This window comes from Helianthus annuus, chromosome 12, assembly GCF_002127325.2.
Source record: "Helianthus annuus cultivar XRQ/B chromosome 12, HanXRQr2.0-SUNRISE, whole genome shotgun sequence".
NCBI classification, from domain to species: domain Eukaryota; kingdom Viridiplantae; phylum Streptophyta; class Magnoliopsida; order Asterales; family Asteraceae; genus Helianthus; species Helianthus annuus.
Window position 1 is genome coordinate 56,480,494 of NC_035444.2, and position 13,186 is coordinate 56,493,679.

The 13,186-nt window shown below is 35.9% G+C and overlaps 1 protein-coding gene across 2 annotated transcripts; it reads left to right on the plus strand.

Annotated features, from left to right (window-relative positions):
• Positions 1-3,979: 3,979 nt before the first annotated feature.
• Positions 3,980-11,121, plus strand: LOC110894954 (phosphoinositide phospholipase C 2). Of its 2 annotated transcripts, none has more exons than XM_035980573.1 (9): positions 3,980-4,442; positions 5,958-6,154; positions 6,270-6,405; positions 7,045-7,275; positions 7,841-8,043; positions 8,113-8,320; positions 9,939-10,082; positions 10,264-10,350; positions 10,650-11,121. In XM_035980573.1, the coding sequence occupies exons 1-9, from the start codon at positions 4,140-4,142 to the stop codon at positions 10,947-10,949; spliced, it is 1,809 nt and encodes a 602-aa protein (XP_035836466.1). In that variant the 5' UTR covers positions 3,980-4,139; the 3' UTR covers positions 10,950-11,121. The 2 variants fall into 2 exon arrangements, with proteins under 2 accessions (XP_035836466.1, XP_021997906.1); XM_022142214.2 differs by having other exon boundaries at positions 3,981-4,442; positions 8,203-8,320.
• Positions 11,122-13,186: the final 2,065 nt, after the last annotated feature.

Here is a 13,186-nt window from a genome sequence, read left to right on the forward strand (position 1 = left end):
CAGCTCTAAGAACTCCTTAGGCAGTATCCGCTGCAAGTTCTGTAAAAAGACAGGACATATGCAGAAGGAATGCCCTGACTTTAAGGAGTGGCTGGCTAAGAAAGGTAACGATTATTTTATGATACTTGAGTCCTATAATTTAAGTGTTCCTGCTAATTCTTGGTGGTTTGATTCTAGTTCTATGGTTCATGTTACCAATTCAACTCAGGGATTCCTTTCAATCCGGAAGCTGGAAAGAAACCAAAGAACGCTTAAGGTTGGGGATGATCGAGAATTAGAAGTGAAGGCCATTGGAACATTACAATTAGTTATGAAAACTGGTTTATGTATTAAACTTTATGATACCTTATATGTTCCTGAGGTAACTCGGAACCTTGTATCAGGACCAAAGTTAGACATGGACGGTTTTATTGTTTCCCATGGTCATCGCAAACTCTCTATCCTCTATGATTCTGTTCTTTATGGTACTGGTGTTCTGGATGGTGGTCTCTATAGATTAGAACTAGATGATGGCTTTTCCAAATCTTTGTTGTCATATAACATTAATGAATCACTCACAAAGATGAAAGAGAAATGAGACTTAGAGACTTCATCCATGTTGTGGCATCAGCGTTTAGGCCACATCTCAAAAGAATGATTAAATCGTCTTGTAAAGGATGAAGTCTTACCTCCTCTTGATTTCTCTGATTTTGGAACAAGTGTCAAATGTCTTAAAGGTAAAATGACATTAGCGAATAAGAAAGGTGCCACTAGGAGCTCTAATTTATTAGAACTCATTCACGCTGACATTAGTGGTCCCTACCAAATCGCTGGCATAACAGGACATACTTCATTTATCACTTTCATTGACGATTATTCTCGTTACATGTACTTGTATCTTATTAAGGAGAAATCTGAGTCTCTAACAACTTTTAAAGATTATAAGGCTGAAGTTGAAAAACAATTAGATCGTCAGATTAAAGTTGTGAGATCAGATAGAGGCGGTGAATATTATGGAAGACATACTGATGTGGGTCAAGCTCCTGGTCCACTTTATGAGTTTTGTAAGGGCCAGGGGATTGTGAACCAATATACCATGCCTGGTACACCTCAGCAGAACGGAGTCGCTGAAAGAAGAAACCGTACCCTTATGAACACGGTGCGCAGTATGTTAGCCAACACTAATTTACCATTATTCCTCTGGACTGGAGCGTTAAAAGCAGCTGTTCATATACTCAATAGAGTTCCTTCTAAGTCTGTCCCTAAAACTCCTTATGAACTCTAGACAGGAAGGAAACCGAGTCTTAAATATATGAAAGTATGGGGCTGAATTGCTGAAGCAAAACTTTACAATCCTTTCCTAAGGAAACTTGACCCAAAAACAGTTACCTACTTCTTTATCAGGTATCCTGATAATTCTAAGGGTTATCGTTTCTATTGTCCTTCCCATGTCACCCGTATTGTTGAAACCAAGCGTGCCGCGTTCCTGGAGGATTTCAAGGTCAGTGGGAGCAGTACCAACCCTTACGAAGAATTGCAAGAAGTACAAGACGCGGGGGGGGGGGGGGGGGACTCATCGCTTACCATTACTCCGATTACTCCTCCTGTACCCAATGCAACTACTGTACCTGAAGCTACTGCACCAACTCCAAGTCTACCTCTACAATCAGAACCCATTATACCTCATGACGAAGGCACATCAAACACTCATAACCAAGACAACGCTGAACCCGATAATCCACTCAGGAGGTCATCTAGGCTAAGAAGGCCTACTAATTGGGATGATTATGTTACCTACCTGACTGAAATGGATCCCGGAAAGCTCAATGATCCTATCTCTTACAATGAAGCCATTAGCAGTGATCAGTCTTCTGAATGGAATAAAGCAATGATTGATGAGCTTGATTCCATGAAGAAAAATGACGTTTGGGATTTGGTAGAATTACCCAACGGAGTCAAACCCGTAGGATGCAAATGGGTGTTCAAAACAAAACTAGATCCGAATGGGAACGTTGAACGCTACAAAGCGAGATTGGTTGCAAAAGGGCTACACTCAGAAAGAGGGAATTGATTATCAAGAGACGTTTTCACCTATCTCTCGTAAAGATTCATTAAGGATCATCATGGCCCTAGTAGCTCATTTTGATTTAGAGCTGCATCAGATGGACGTTAAAACCGCTTTCCTTAACGGAGATTTGGATGAAGATGTTTACATGAAACAACCTGAAGGCTTTAAACCTGAAGGTCAGGAGCATCTAGTCTGTAAGTTGAAGAAATCTGGTCACTGGACTCAAAATTGTTAATTCCATTTCTAGACCATTGAAGCTTTACTGTGATAATTCAGCTGCCGTTAGTTTCTCGAACAGTAACAGTTCGACTGGAGCTGGTTTATATCTCGATACAAAATATTTGTTTGTACGTGAACGAGTTAAGGAAAATAATCTTTGTATCGAGTATATTAGTACTAAAGATATGCTTGCGGATCCGATGACTAAAGGTCTCCCTCCTAAGGTTTATGAAGAGCACGTTCGGAATATGGGATTTAGTAAAGACCTTATTTGAGCATATTGTACTAGCTTATGTTTTATGTTAATGAAATTTCCTCAGTTTGATTTTGTATGTCTCTTAGAATATGTTCAACCGGTATAATGGCATATAGACAAATAAAGTTACAAATCAAACAAAGGGCTTATGCGTATTTTGATCATGACGATTAGGTTTTAAATTAAGGCTATAGTATGATTAATGGGGGTCCTGAGTCGCATAATGATTCAACGGCTGTATTTCTCTGCTATAGTACTTGTTTAAGGCTAAAATGAGTGTTAACTCCTGATCAGGCTTATCTAATACTCATAGTAAATGATTACTCGGCTAAGTGGGAGAATGTAAGATTAAATATATTATGTATTAATATTTAATCTATAGCCATTATAATCATTTACATAATATAGATCAAAATATATAATAACCTATTAAGATAATTAGTTGGTAATTGTTGATGGACCATATTACCCTTATTAACTAATTAGGTTTCCTCCTGTGTGCTTATATAAGGAGAATTATGTGGAGGTTATTACACTTAGACATAACCTATTAAGCATAACATCACTCGAGACCTCCTCTCCATAACCGAATTCCCTTGTTCGGTTCTCATCATCACCATCATTAGTCAGCACCCTAAGGAGGAACCGGATCATCTTGACAAAGATGTCGAACTCCATGTCGCCTTCTCTCACTGGATTCTCCACTGCACTGTCTGCGGTAACAGGTATGTTTTCATGTTTTCCATTATGTTTAAACAGAACTGATCCAACAGTACTTTCCACTTCAATGTGATGACTACTATTTGTTTATAAACTATGTACAGATACCATGATCCAAATGTAGGGCTTCTCGAGCCTTACATAAGTATAAAAAAAGTTGTTCCAAAATATAGTGTTTTAGATCAATACTTTTATAAGAGGTGTACAAAATCAGTTAGTTTTTTTTTTTTTCACAAACCGGTCTGGTATTTTCATTAAAGGCTCAAACTGGTTTGGCTCAAACCGATTCATGTTAGAAATTGGTTTATAAAGAAAAATGTTCGAACCTAACATACCGACTGGGGTCGGGTTCAAAACCAATTTGGGGCAAAAATACCGATTTCTTCAACATGCTTTCCAAACCGGTTTAGACTCAAACTATGTCTCAAAGATGAAATTACGAATTCATCCCAAACCAACGGGCTGGGTTGGGCCTAAACCAATTTTTCATCAAGTTGGGTCCATATCGTTGGACCCAAACCCATCTTTTTTACACCTCAACCTTCTACTTATCCACGTAAAGTTAAAAAGATGAAAAATATATTTGAAAAAAAGAATGTGCAGATGTAGCAAGTAGATTACTGATTGTTCCATAGTTCCATGTAAGTTTTATTAATTTAACCAAAAAAGATAAAAAGTGGATTACGTTCCCGTGTGTCTTGTTGATTAGGACCCACCATATGCTACCAGCACATCCAATGCCTGCCTTGCTGTTTCTGTCTGTTATACAAACCTTTGATTGAACCATCCAACCATCATCCCCACAATCCATACCTTCCCATATCTGCAAGCAAAATACCAACCTCCTACAAATCACCCATTTCACCCCCAACATCTCTCTCCAATCAACCAACCACAATGTCCAAACAGACCTACAGAGTCTGTTTCTGCTTCCGCCGGAGGTTCCGCCTTGCTGCCACCGAAGCTCCGCCGCCGGTCAAGGCTATGTTCAACAACTACTCCGATAACGGCGTCATGAACGTCGATCACTTCCACCGCTTCCTTGTTGAGGTCCAGAAACAGGAGAAAGCTAGTTTGGAAGATGCTCAGGCAATTATGCATAGTACTGCTCATATATTTCATCGCAGGGGGTTTAATCTCGAGACCTTTTTTAAGTACTTGCTTGGTGAATCTAATTCTGCTTTCGATACTAATCGTTCGGTATGATTCAATTTTAAATATCTATTGGTCCGTTATGAATTTAGAGTGTACTATATTTAGCCCTAATCTGTTATGTTTTTGGATTTTGGACTTTCGACGTGCTCGTGTTGGTTCGTTTAACTTTAACTTGAAAAGCATCTAACACGAACAGTTAAACCGTTTAACTGACCTGGTTTCTTGTTTGTGTTTGTTTGTTTGTTAAGAAGATAAATGTGTTAGTGTTCGTTTATGTTCGTTTGTTAATAGTGTAAACAAACGGTTCGCGAACGTTAACGTTAACGGACGTAGATGAACATAGATGAGCGAACATAAGCTAACAGGCACGAACGGGCATGTTCTTGTTCATTTGATTAACTTTAGCTGAATAAACGATCGAGCACAGACAATTAAACAAACCGCGTTTCTTGTTCGTGTTAGTTTGTTAATGATATAAGTGTGTTCGTGTTCGTTTATGCTCGTTTGTTAATAGTGTAAACGAACGATTCACGAATGTAAAAACGAACGTAGATGAACGGGGATGTTCTTGTTCATTCGATTAACTTTAGCTGAACAAACGATCGAGCACGGACAATTAAATGAACGGCGTTTCTTGTTCGTGTTAGTTTGTTAAGAAAATAGGTGTGTCCGTGTTCGCGTGTTAATGGTACAAACGAATAGTTCGCTAATGTAAATGAACACAAACAAACGGACAAATGTTGAACTTAGATGAACGAACATAATCTAGCGAATACCAATTAAAAATAAACGTGAACATTTAATTTGCTGGCCCTAAAAATTAATAAAATTAGAGTAAATTGTAATGGGTGATATTTTAATTTCATAAAAGTAAAGGGTTAAGTTATTCTACAAGGGCTCCTAATTGTAAGAAGTGTAAGAAGGCTTTATAGAGTGATAAGTGTCCAAGAACCTAAAACCTAAACCCACTACACCACAACCCAAAACCTAAACACCCACCCCACCCCCCAAAAACCTAACCCCCCACCCCTCACCACCACACAAAAACCTACCCCCCCCCTCCCCCCGCGGCAAAAAAAAAAAAAAAAAAGAAACTTTTTTTTTTGGGTGGGTCAATGTGGGGGGGGGGGGGTTTAGGTTTTTGGGTGGTGGTGGGTGTTTAGGGTTTTTTTTTGTGAAGTGGGTTTATTTTTAGGAGCCTCCCACTTTTTCTTTTTAGGAGCCTTTGTATTTGATCCTAATCCTAAAAGTAAAATGTTAAATGAATATTTAAATGAACATAAACGAACAAAAATATAAACGAGGGTAAGTGAACGAATGTTCGCAAACAGAAATGAACATATGAGTCATGTGTTCATGTCTTTTCACTTAACTAATTGAAAGGTTTTTGTTCATGTTGGTTCGTAAAATATATAAACGAACATCCTGCCAAAGGGTTCACTTAACATTTGGTTCATTTACAGGGCTAACTTTCTTAATTCAATGAACTTCCAAAAAGTTAGTTAAACAGTTGATAACATAACATGTAAGAATTAAGATAATGTTGATCTTATCTATCAGGTTCATCATGATATGAATGCTCCATTGTCTCACTACTTTATATTCACCGGTCACAATTCCTATTTAACTGGGAACCAATTGAGCAGTGACTGTAGTGATGTTCCCATAATTCAAGCATTGCACAAAGGCGTAAGAGTCATTGAGTTGGACATATGGCCCAATTCAACTAAGGATGATGTGCATGTCCTTCATGGAGGGTATGTGTATATTATTTGTTGCTCTTAATCTATAAGGCAGTTATGTTGTTGCATCTAGCAAGAAATTTGTTTGACATATGAGCCATTGTCGCCAATGATTGGTTATGTTGTACAGGACATTGACGACTCCAGTTGAATTGCTTAAATGTTTAAAGTCTATCAAGCAGCATGCTTTCACTGCCTCTGAGTATCCTGTTGTGATTACCCTAGAAGACCACCTTACTACCGATCTTCAGGCTAAAGTGGCTAAGGTGAGTAACTTTACAAGCATTAAATGGTAAAGAAATGTTAAGTCATTAAGTATGCTTCATTAAATGGTTAATTTTTTCATATTTTGATAGGAAATGGTAACTTTTTTTTTTTTTTTTTTTTTTGTGTGTGTGTGTGTTTAGTGGTTAAAGAAGTTAAGCTACATAGGTCTGTAAAAAGAGAATAGCACAATAAATTTTTGAGTAAAGTACACTAATGGTCTCTATGTTTTACCAAAACTATGGATCTGGTCTCTTGCTTTCCAAAAGTATACCGATGGTCCCGGTGGTTTGCACTTTGTAACGCATTTAGTCCCCAACTTTGCCAAAAGTCACATGGATGGTCCGTGTGACTTGGACCTGTTGAAACCTTTACATTTTTTGGCTAGGGACCTAATGCGTTACATAGTGCAAACCACAGGGACCATTCGTATACTTTTGGAAAGATAGGGACCAAATTCAAATTTTTGGTAAACCACAAGGACCAGTTGTGACTTCACTCTAATTATTTATTTATTTATTTTTTTTTGCGATTTACCATCTATAATCTATTGAGGACTTTCATTTTCTCCTGAGATGAAAACTTTTGGGTTGTAAGAGTGGTCTTGATTTCACATATTTTACACTGCGATTAAATTGTAGATGGTTCATGACACATTTGGAGACATGCTGTTTACTCCTGACACAGAGGTTTTACCAGAATTTCCGTCTCCAGATACTCTGAAAAGAAGGGTTATGATATCTACTAAACCTCCTAAAGAGTATCTTAAATCCCAAGAAACTAAAGCAAGCGGAAACGCTTCACAAAAAGAGAATGATGAAGCCTGGGGTGGTGAAATTCCCAGCTTTAAATCCAGGAGTGCTGAATTTAAGGTTCGTAAATATAAACTCTTCCAACTTCATAATTAGGAATAGAGTAAAGGGCACAGATGGTCCCGGTTAACCAAAATTTTGGATTTAGTCTCTAGCTTTCTAAAACTACACGGATGGTCTATGTGGTTTATACTTTGTAACGCATTTAGTCCCCAACTTTTGCCAAAAGTACATGGATGGTCCCTATGGTTTGCACTTTGTAACGCATTTAGTCCTCAACTTTTGCCAAAAGTACATGGATGGTCCCTGTGGTTTGTGCTTTGTGCTTTGTAATGCATTTAGTCCCTAACTTTTGCCAAAAGTACATAGTCCATGTGGTTTGCACTTTGTAACGCATTTAGTCACGAAAAGTTGTGGAATAAATAGTAAATACGTTACAAAGTGCAAACCATAGGGACCATCCATGTACCTTTGGCGAAAGTTGGGGGCTAAATGTGTTACAAAGTACAAACTACAGGGACCATCCGTGTACTTTTGGAAAGTTAAGGACTAAATCCAAAGTTTTGGTTAACCATAGAGGGACCATTCGTGGTTGGTTCCTTGCCAACTGACTATCTTCTCGCAGGATGATTTCGAAGAAGAAGACGAAGAGGACTATCAAGACGACAGTGCCCCTGCATATAAGAATTTGATTGCTATTCATGCCGGAAAGGGAAAGGGCGGTTTGGACGATTGGCTGACAGTTGACCCAGATAAAGTCAGACGGCTTAGCTTAAGTGAGCAAGAGCTTGAGAAGGCTGCGAAAACTCATGGACAACAAATTGTCAGGTATCGTCCAAAATTTTCACAAACGTTTATATTTATCTAGAAAGACGTGCTAAGAACTGGTTTGCTTAGGTTCACTCAGAGGAATATTCTGAGAGTGTATCCTAAGGATATATGTTTCGACTCATCTAACTATAACCCACTGTTTGGGTTTTGCTTTAGGTTTACTCAGAGGAATATTCTGAGAGTATATCCTAAGGGTATACGTTTCGACTCATCTAACTACAACCCACTGGTTGGGTGGATGCATGGAGCTCAGATGGTGGCGTTTAATATGCAGGTTAGGCGTCTAATACATCTACAAAATTTGTTAGTCTAATACATCAGTTAACCTTTTGGTTAACCATATTTTTGGGCCCAGAAAATATTAAGTTGCTACAGCTTTTACAAAAATTTCGGACAAATGCCTAAACAAAACTAAAAAGCAACTTATCAAAAAGTCCATAATTTCGGTGAAGTTAATCTGTTTCAGTTACATATATGACCAAAACAAAACTAAAAAGCAACTTATCAAAAAGTCCATAATTTTGGATTTTTCAAGTGGTTCGGTTATTTCGGATTTTTTTTTCTTTTATGGTTTGATTTTCAAATATAGTTGCTTTATGGACCAAAAATTCCATTAATATCGATGCAAAATGTGTGAGCCTAAAGTCCAAAAGCTATACCGCTAGTCACAAACTCACAACTAATGTTCTTGACATGCATATATTAAGGTTCTGGAGTACAATATGTTCCATATTTCTTTATATTGTGTTTTTATTATGATGTATCAGTTCCTACAACACCTGATATGTTACCTCCACAACTATGTAGTTCCTTCTATAATAATACACAAAGAAGTGTTTTGCTAGATGCCAATCGGGTTAAAAAGGTTTCTGATTTTGGGTTTCGGTTTCTAGAAACTATGGACTAAATATGCCAATCACCAATAATGAAGTCTATGATCTTGGACTTGTATTTTACATTTTTACTGCTCTGGTTCTTGTCAAAAGCTCTAGCAATACAAGTCTTAAAAAGCTTTTGACGGGAAGGAAAGTCATATTGCTGTTTGGATTGTACAGCTAGTGATTTTAACATGAGAACAATATCCAAGAGCAAAAAGGACAAGTCAAAGCCATACACATCATACTTGTCAATAGCACTCGCTATAGCGCGCAACATAGCGTAGCGATGCACCCATATGGCGCTGTAAGGTGCTTAGCGACAAATAGCGACTTTTTCTGTAATTTTTTTTTTGATAAATATAGATAGCGTTGCCCATTAGGTTTTTTTTTTCATGATTGAAAAAAGAAGCGTCTTTAGATGAAATATACATGTTAAAATATGAAATATACATGTTAAAATAGCGTATTTTGATAAACTATACATGTAATGTATTTCTTAAATTTTCTACTACTTTATGGTTATAAACGTGAAATAGCTACGCTTTTTACAATTCTATAAATATAGTTTTAGAAACATCAAGTTTCTAACAATTTTAAAATACTATTTATTATGCCTTTTAATATATATATACACACACATTCGGTTTCGAGTAATTGAGTTGGTTTCATCTAATACCATACCCGTCCCAAAATGTGAAATTTTCTTCTAATTAACCTCAAGTTTACTACATTTGCAGCAATGCTTTAGGTTAAACATAATGGGAATATTTTGCATAAAATATGACCATACAACCATTCATTAATGTCAAAAGAAATGCATATTTACACAATAATTCATGCAAATTCGACCTAAGGAGGTGTATCTGTATTTATCTACTATATACAAAATTTACAGGTTCCCACATATAGAAACTAGAATGGTTATTTTATTTATGATTGGGGGGTACTCGTTCTGATTTACAACTTCGATACGATAAGTTGGATCATCCACCAATGACAAGTCTGTGTTGGCAGGGGTATGGAAGATCACTTTGGGTGATGCAAGGAATGTTCAAGGCCAATGGTGGTTGTGGATATGTTAAAAAACCTGATATCTTGATCAACAATGAGTCCATCTTTGATCCTAGAGTTCAATTACCTTGCAAAATGGTCCTCAAGGTATATAATCAATTTACTTGACTTTTTTTTTTTTTCTTAATGTCATTTTCTTCCATCTGTTTCTTGTAATCCCATCGCATAAAACTGGAAATGTTTATGTGACCTATTTAGTTTTCATAAAATTCATGTAGCGTGCTTAAAATTAAATTTGACTAACATATCCTTTCTTGATGCTTTTTAGGTAACCGTTTATATGGGCGAAGGATGGTACTATGATTTTTCGCATACACATTTTGATGCATACTCACCTCCAGATTTCTACACAAGGGTAAGACACTTTATGTAATGATCATTAATGGGATAAGTATTTTCTTTACCAAACTAGTTGTTTTCAATTTATTTAGTTGTTTTCATGTAATTAGTTTGTCGCATTTTCAGTACATACAAACTTCCATATCATTTTATTAAAATAAATGTACTTTTGTAGTAATGAAAATAGTTTTTCTAATTGACAAAAAAATTAAGCCAAACCCATTTCTCCTAGGGGTGACAATTCGTGACCCGTCTGTTTTGCCAAATATTATATGTGATCGAGTTATAAACATATTATAACATTTTGCTATGCAGGTTGGAATCGCTGGAGTACCTGCTGATACCATAATGAAAAGAACGAAAGCAATCGAAGACAACTGGATCCCTGCATGGAACGAAGACTTCGAATTTTCGTTAACAGTCCCGGAACTTGCTCTCCTCAGGATCGAAGTTCATGAGTATGACATGTCAGAAAAGGATGATTTTGGTGGCCAAGCATGCCTACCAATTTCTGAGCTGCGTCAAGGCATTCGAGCGGTTCCATTGCATAACCAGAAAGGCGAAAAGTACAAGTCGGTAAAGCTACTTATGCATTTTGACTTCGACTTTGTTTAATCTGTTGCATTGCATTCGGGTATTGTGTTCATTGTTGAAGCCTTGCTTGTTGTGTGTATATGTCCGTGTTGTGTGTATATGTCTGTTATTTGTTGAAGTTAATGATATGTGAATATTTCCGAGAAATGTTGTACAATACAATCCCATGAGAATTCTACATTTTTTATAGTTATGTTTGATCTTACAGAGTTTTTTCCCAAAATGGTGTTATGGGAGAAAATATTTACCATTTTAGTGTTCCTTCAAAACTATTAACCAAAATAGTGTTTTCTCTTATTTTTTATTTACTTTTTTATTAACTCATTTGTTTATTAGATAAAAAAAATTGGGAAAAATGGCAAATTTACTCGTGCACAATTCAACATTTCGGTGGAGTCATTTTTTGTTCTTTTATGATATTTTTTTATCTTCTTATTTGATTTACCATTTATTTGTTTTTTTATTTTAGTTTTTTCAATTGTGGGTTTTATTTTTCTTAATTTATTATTACCAGCTTAACCATATTTTATTTTTTTTAATAACAGCCATGAATAATCTAAAATAAATCTAAACAATGAAATAAAAAATATGACAAAGCTAATCAAATATTAAACTTGACGCATTACCGGTTTCAATATCAAATACAAACAAAACTAAAAATGCCAAATAAAGTCGAGTCACAACCGATCTCAATTTCAAACATATTAAAAGAAAAATGTCAAAAAATCCAACCAACTTAGTGATCGTTATTCGTTCTCTTGCCCGGTTATGGGCAGGTCGTCTACAAATACCACAAAGCACAGTTCTAAGATATCCCGCTAAGCCTAGAAGAACGAATAACGATCACTAAGTTGGTTGAATTTTTTTGACATTTTTTCTTTTAATCTGTTTGAAATTGAGATCGATTGTGACTCAACTTTATTTGGCATTTTTAGTTTTGTTTGTATTTGATATTGAAGCCGGTAATGCGTCAAGTTTAATATTTGATTAGCTTTGTCATGTTTTTTATTTCATTGTTCAGATTTATTTTAGATTATTCATGGTTGTTGTTAAAAAATGAAATATGATTAAGCTGGTAATAATAAATTAAGAAAAATAAAACTCACGATTGAAAAAACTAAAATAAAAAAAACAAATAAATGGTAAATCAAATAAGAAGACAAAAAAATATCATAAAAGAACAAAAAATACTCCACCGAAATGTTGAATTGTGCACTGGAGTAAATTTGCCATTTTTTCCAAATTTTTTATCTAACAAACGAATGACTTAATAAAAAAGTAAATAAAAAATAAGAGAAAACATTATTTTGGTAAATAGTTTTGACGGAACACTAAAATGGTAAATATTTTTTCCCATAACACCACTTTGGGAAAAAACTCGATATTACAGTTGTGATGGATTCAAGAAATGTATTTGTTTTAATGATGTCAAATTATTCGAAAAAACAAACTCTGGAAGAGGATTGTCCTTGAATTTTATATATTGATATCGAAAAACATAAAATGAGAAAAGTTGTTTTTGTGATCTTGTATATTATATTGAGACTGAATAAATAATACAACGTGAATGAAAAAAGTATACGTATTTATACAAAATTTTTTAATTTTTTTCTTTTTAAATTGAGTTTTTCTTAACTTATATGTTTTTTTATGTAATCTAAACATATTATTAAATTGAGTTAATTACGTTTTTTCGTCCCTATGGTTTATTAAGAATCACTAATTCAGTCCATTAGTTTAAAAATTATCATTTCAGTCCCTATGGTTTCATTTTCGTAACCATTCCAGTCCACTCAGTTAACACCGTCCATTTTACCGTTAAGTTTTTAGTGAAATACATCCCTCTGTTAAAAAACTAGAAAAACAAACAATTTTTATAATAAGAAATAAAAACTTTAACCTCTCCTAAATTCACCACCACTGATAAACATGTTATGGACTAATACCATTGCAAGGTATGGGACTTGTCCCACATTGGTTGTATGGGCAACTGATGTGGGGTTTATATACCAAATGGGCTCTCTCACCCATCAGACTAGTCTTTTGGGTTGAGTTCTCTCGTTTGGTATGTAACATTGGTATCAGAGCCAGAACTTGGAGTGGTGGCCCACGGAGTGGTGGCCTGGAGAGAGCCAGCCATGACCAACGTGACCGTGACCAACGAGGCTCGGAGTGGTGGCCCATGGAGTGGTGGCCTAGAAAGAGCCAGTCGTGACCAACGAGGACGTTGGCCCTTAAGGAGGGTCGATTGTTATGGA

Bases quoted from the DNA above. Each gene is read 5' to 3' on its own strand.
- LOC110894954 (XM_035980573.1), top strand. From the start codon at position 4,140: ATGTCCAAACAGACCTACAGAGTCTGTTTCTGCTTCCGCCGGAGGTTC. The intron at 6,155-6,269 runs GTATGTGTATAT...TATGTTGTACAG, and splicing joins GTGCATGTCCTTCATGGAGG to GACATTGACGACTCCAGTTG. The intron at 10,351-10,649 runs GTAAGACACTTT...TTTGCTATGCAG, and splicing joins CTCCAGATTTCTACACAAGG to GTTGGAATCGCTGGAGTACC.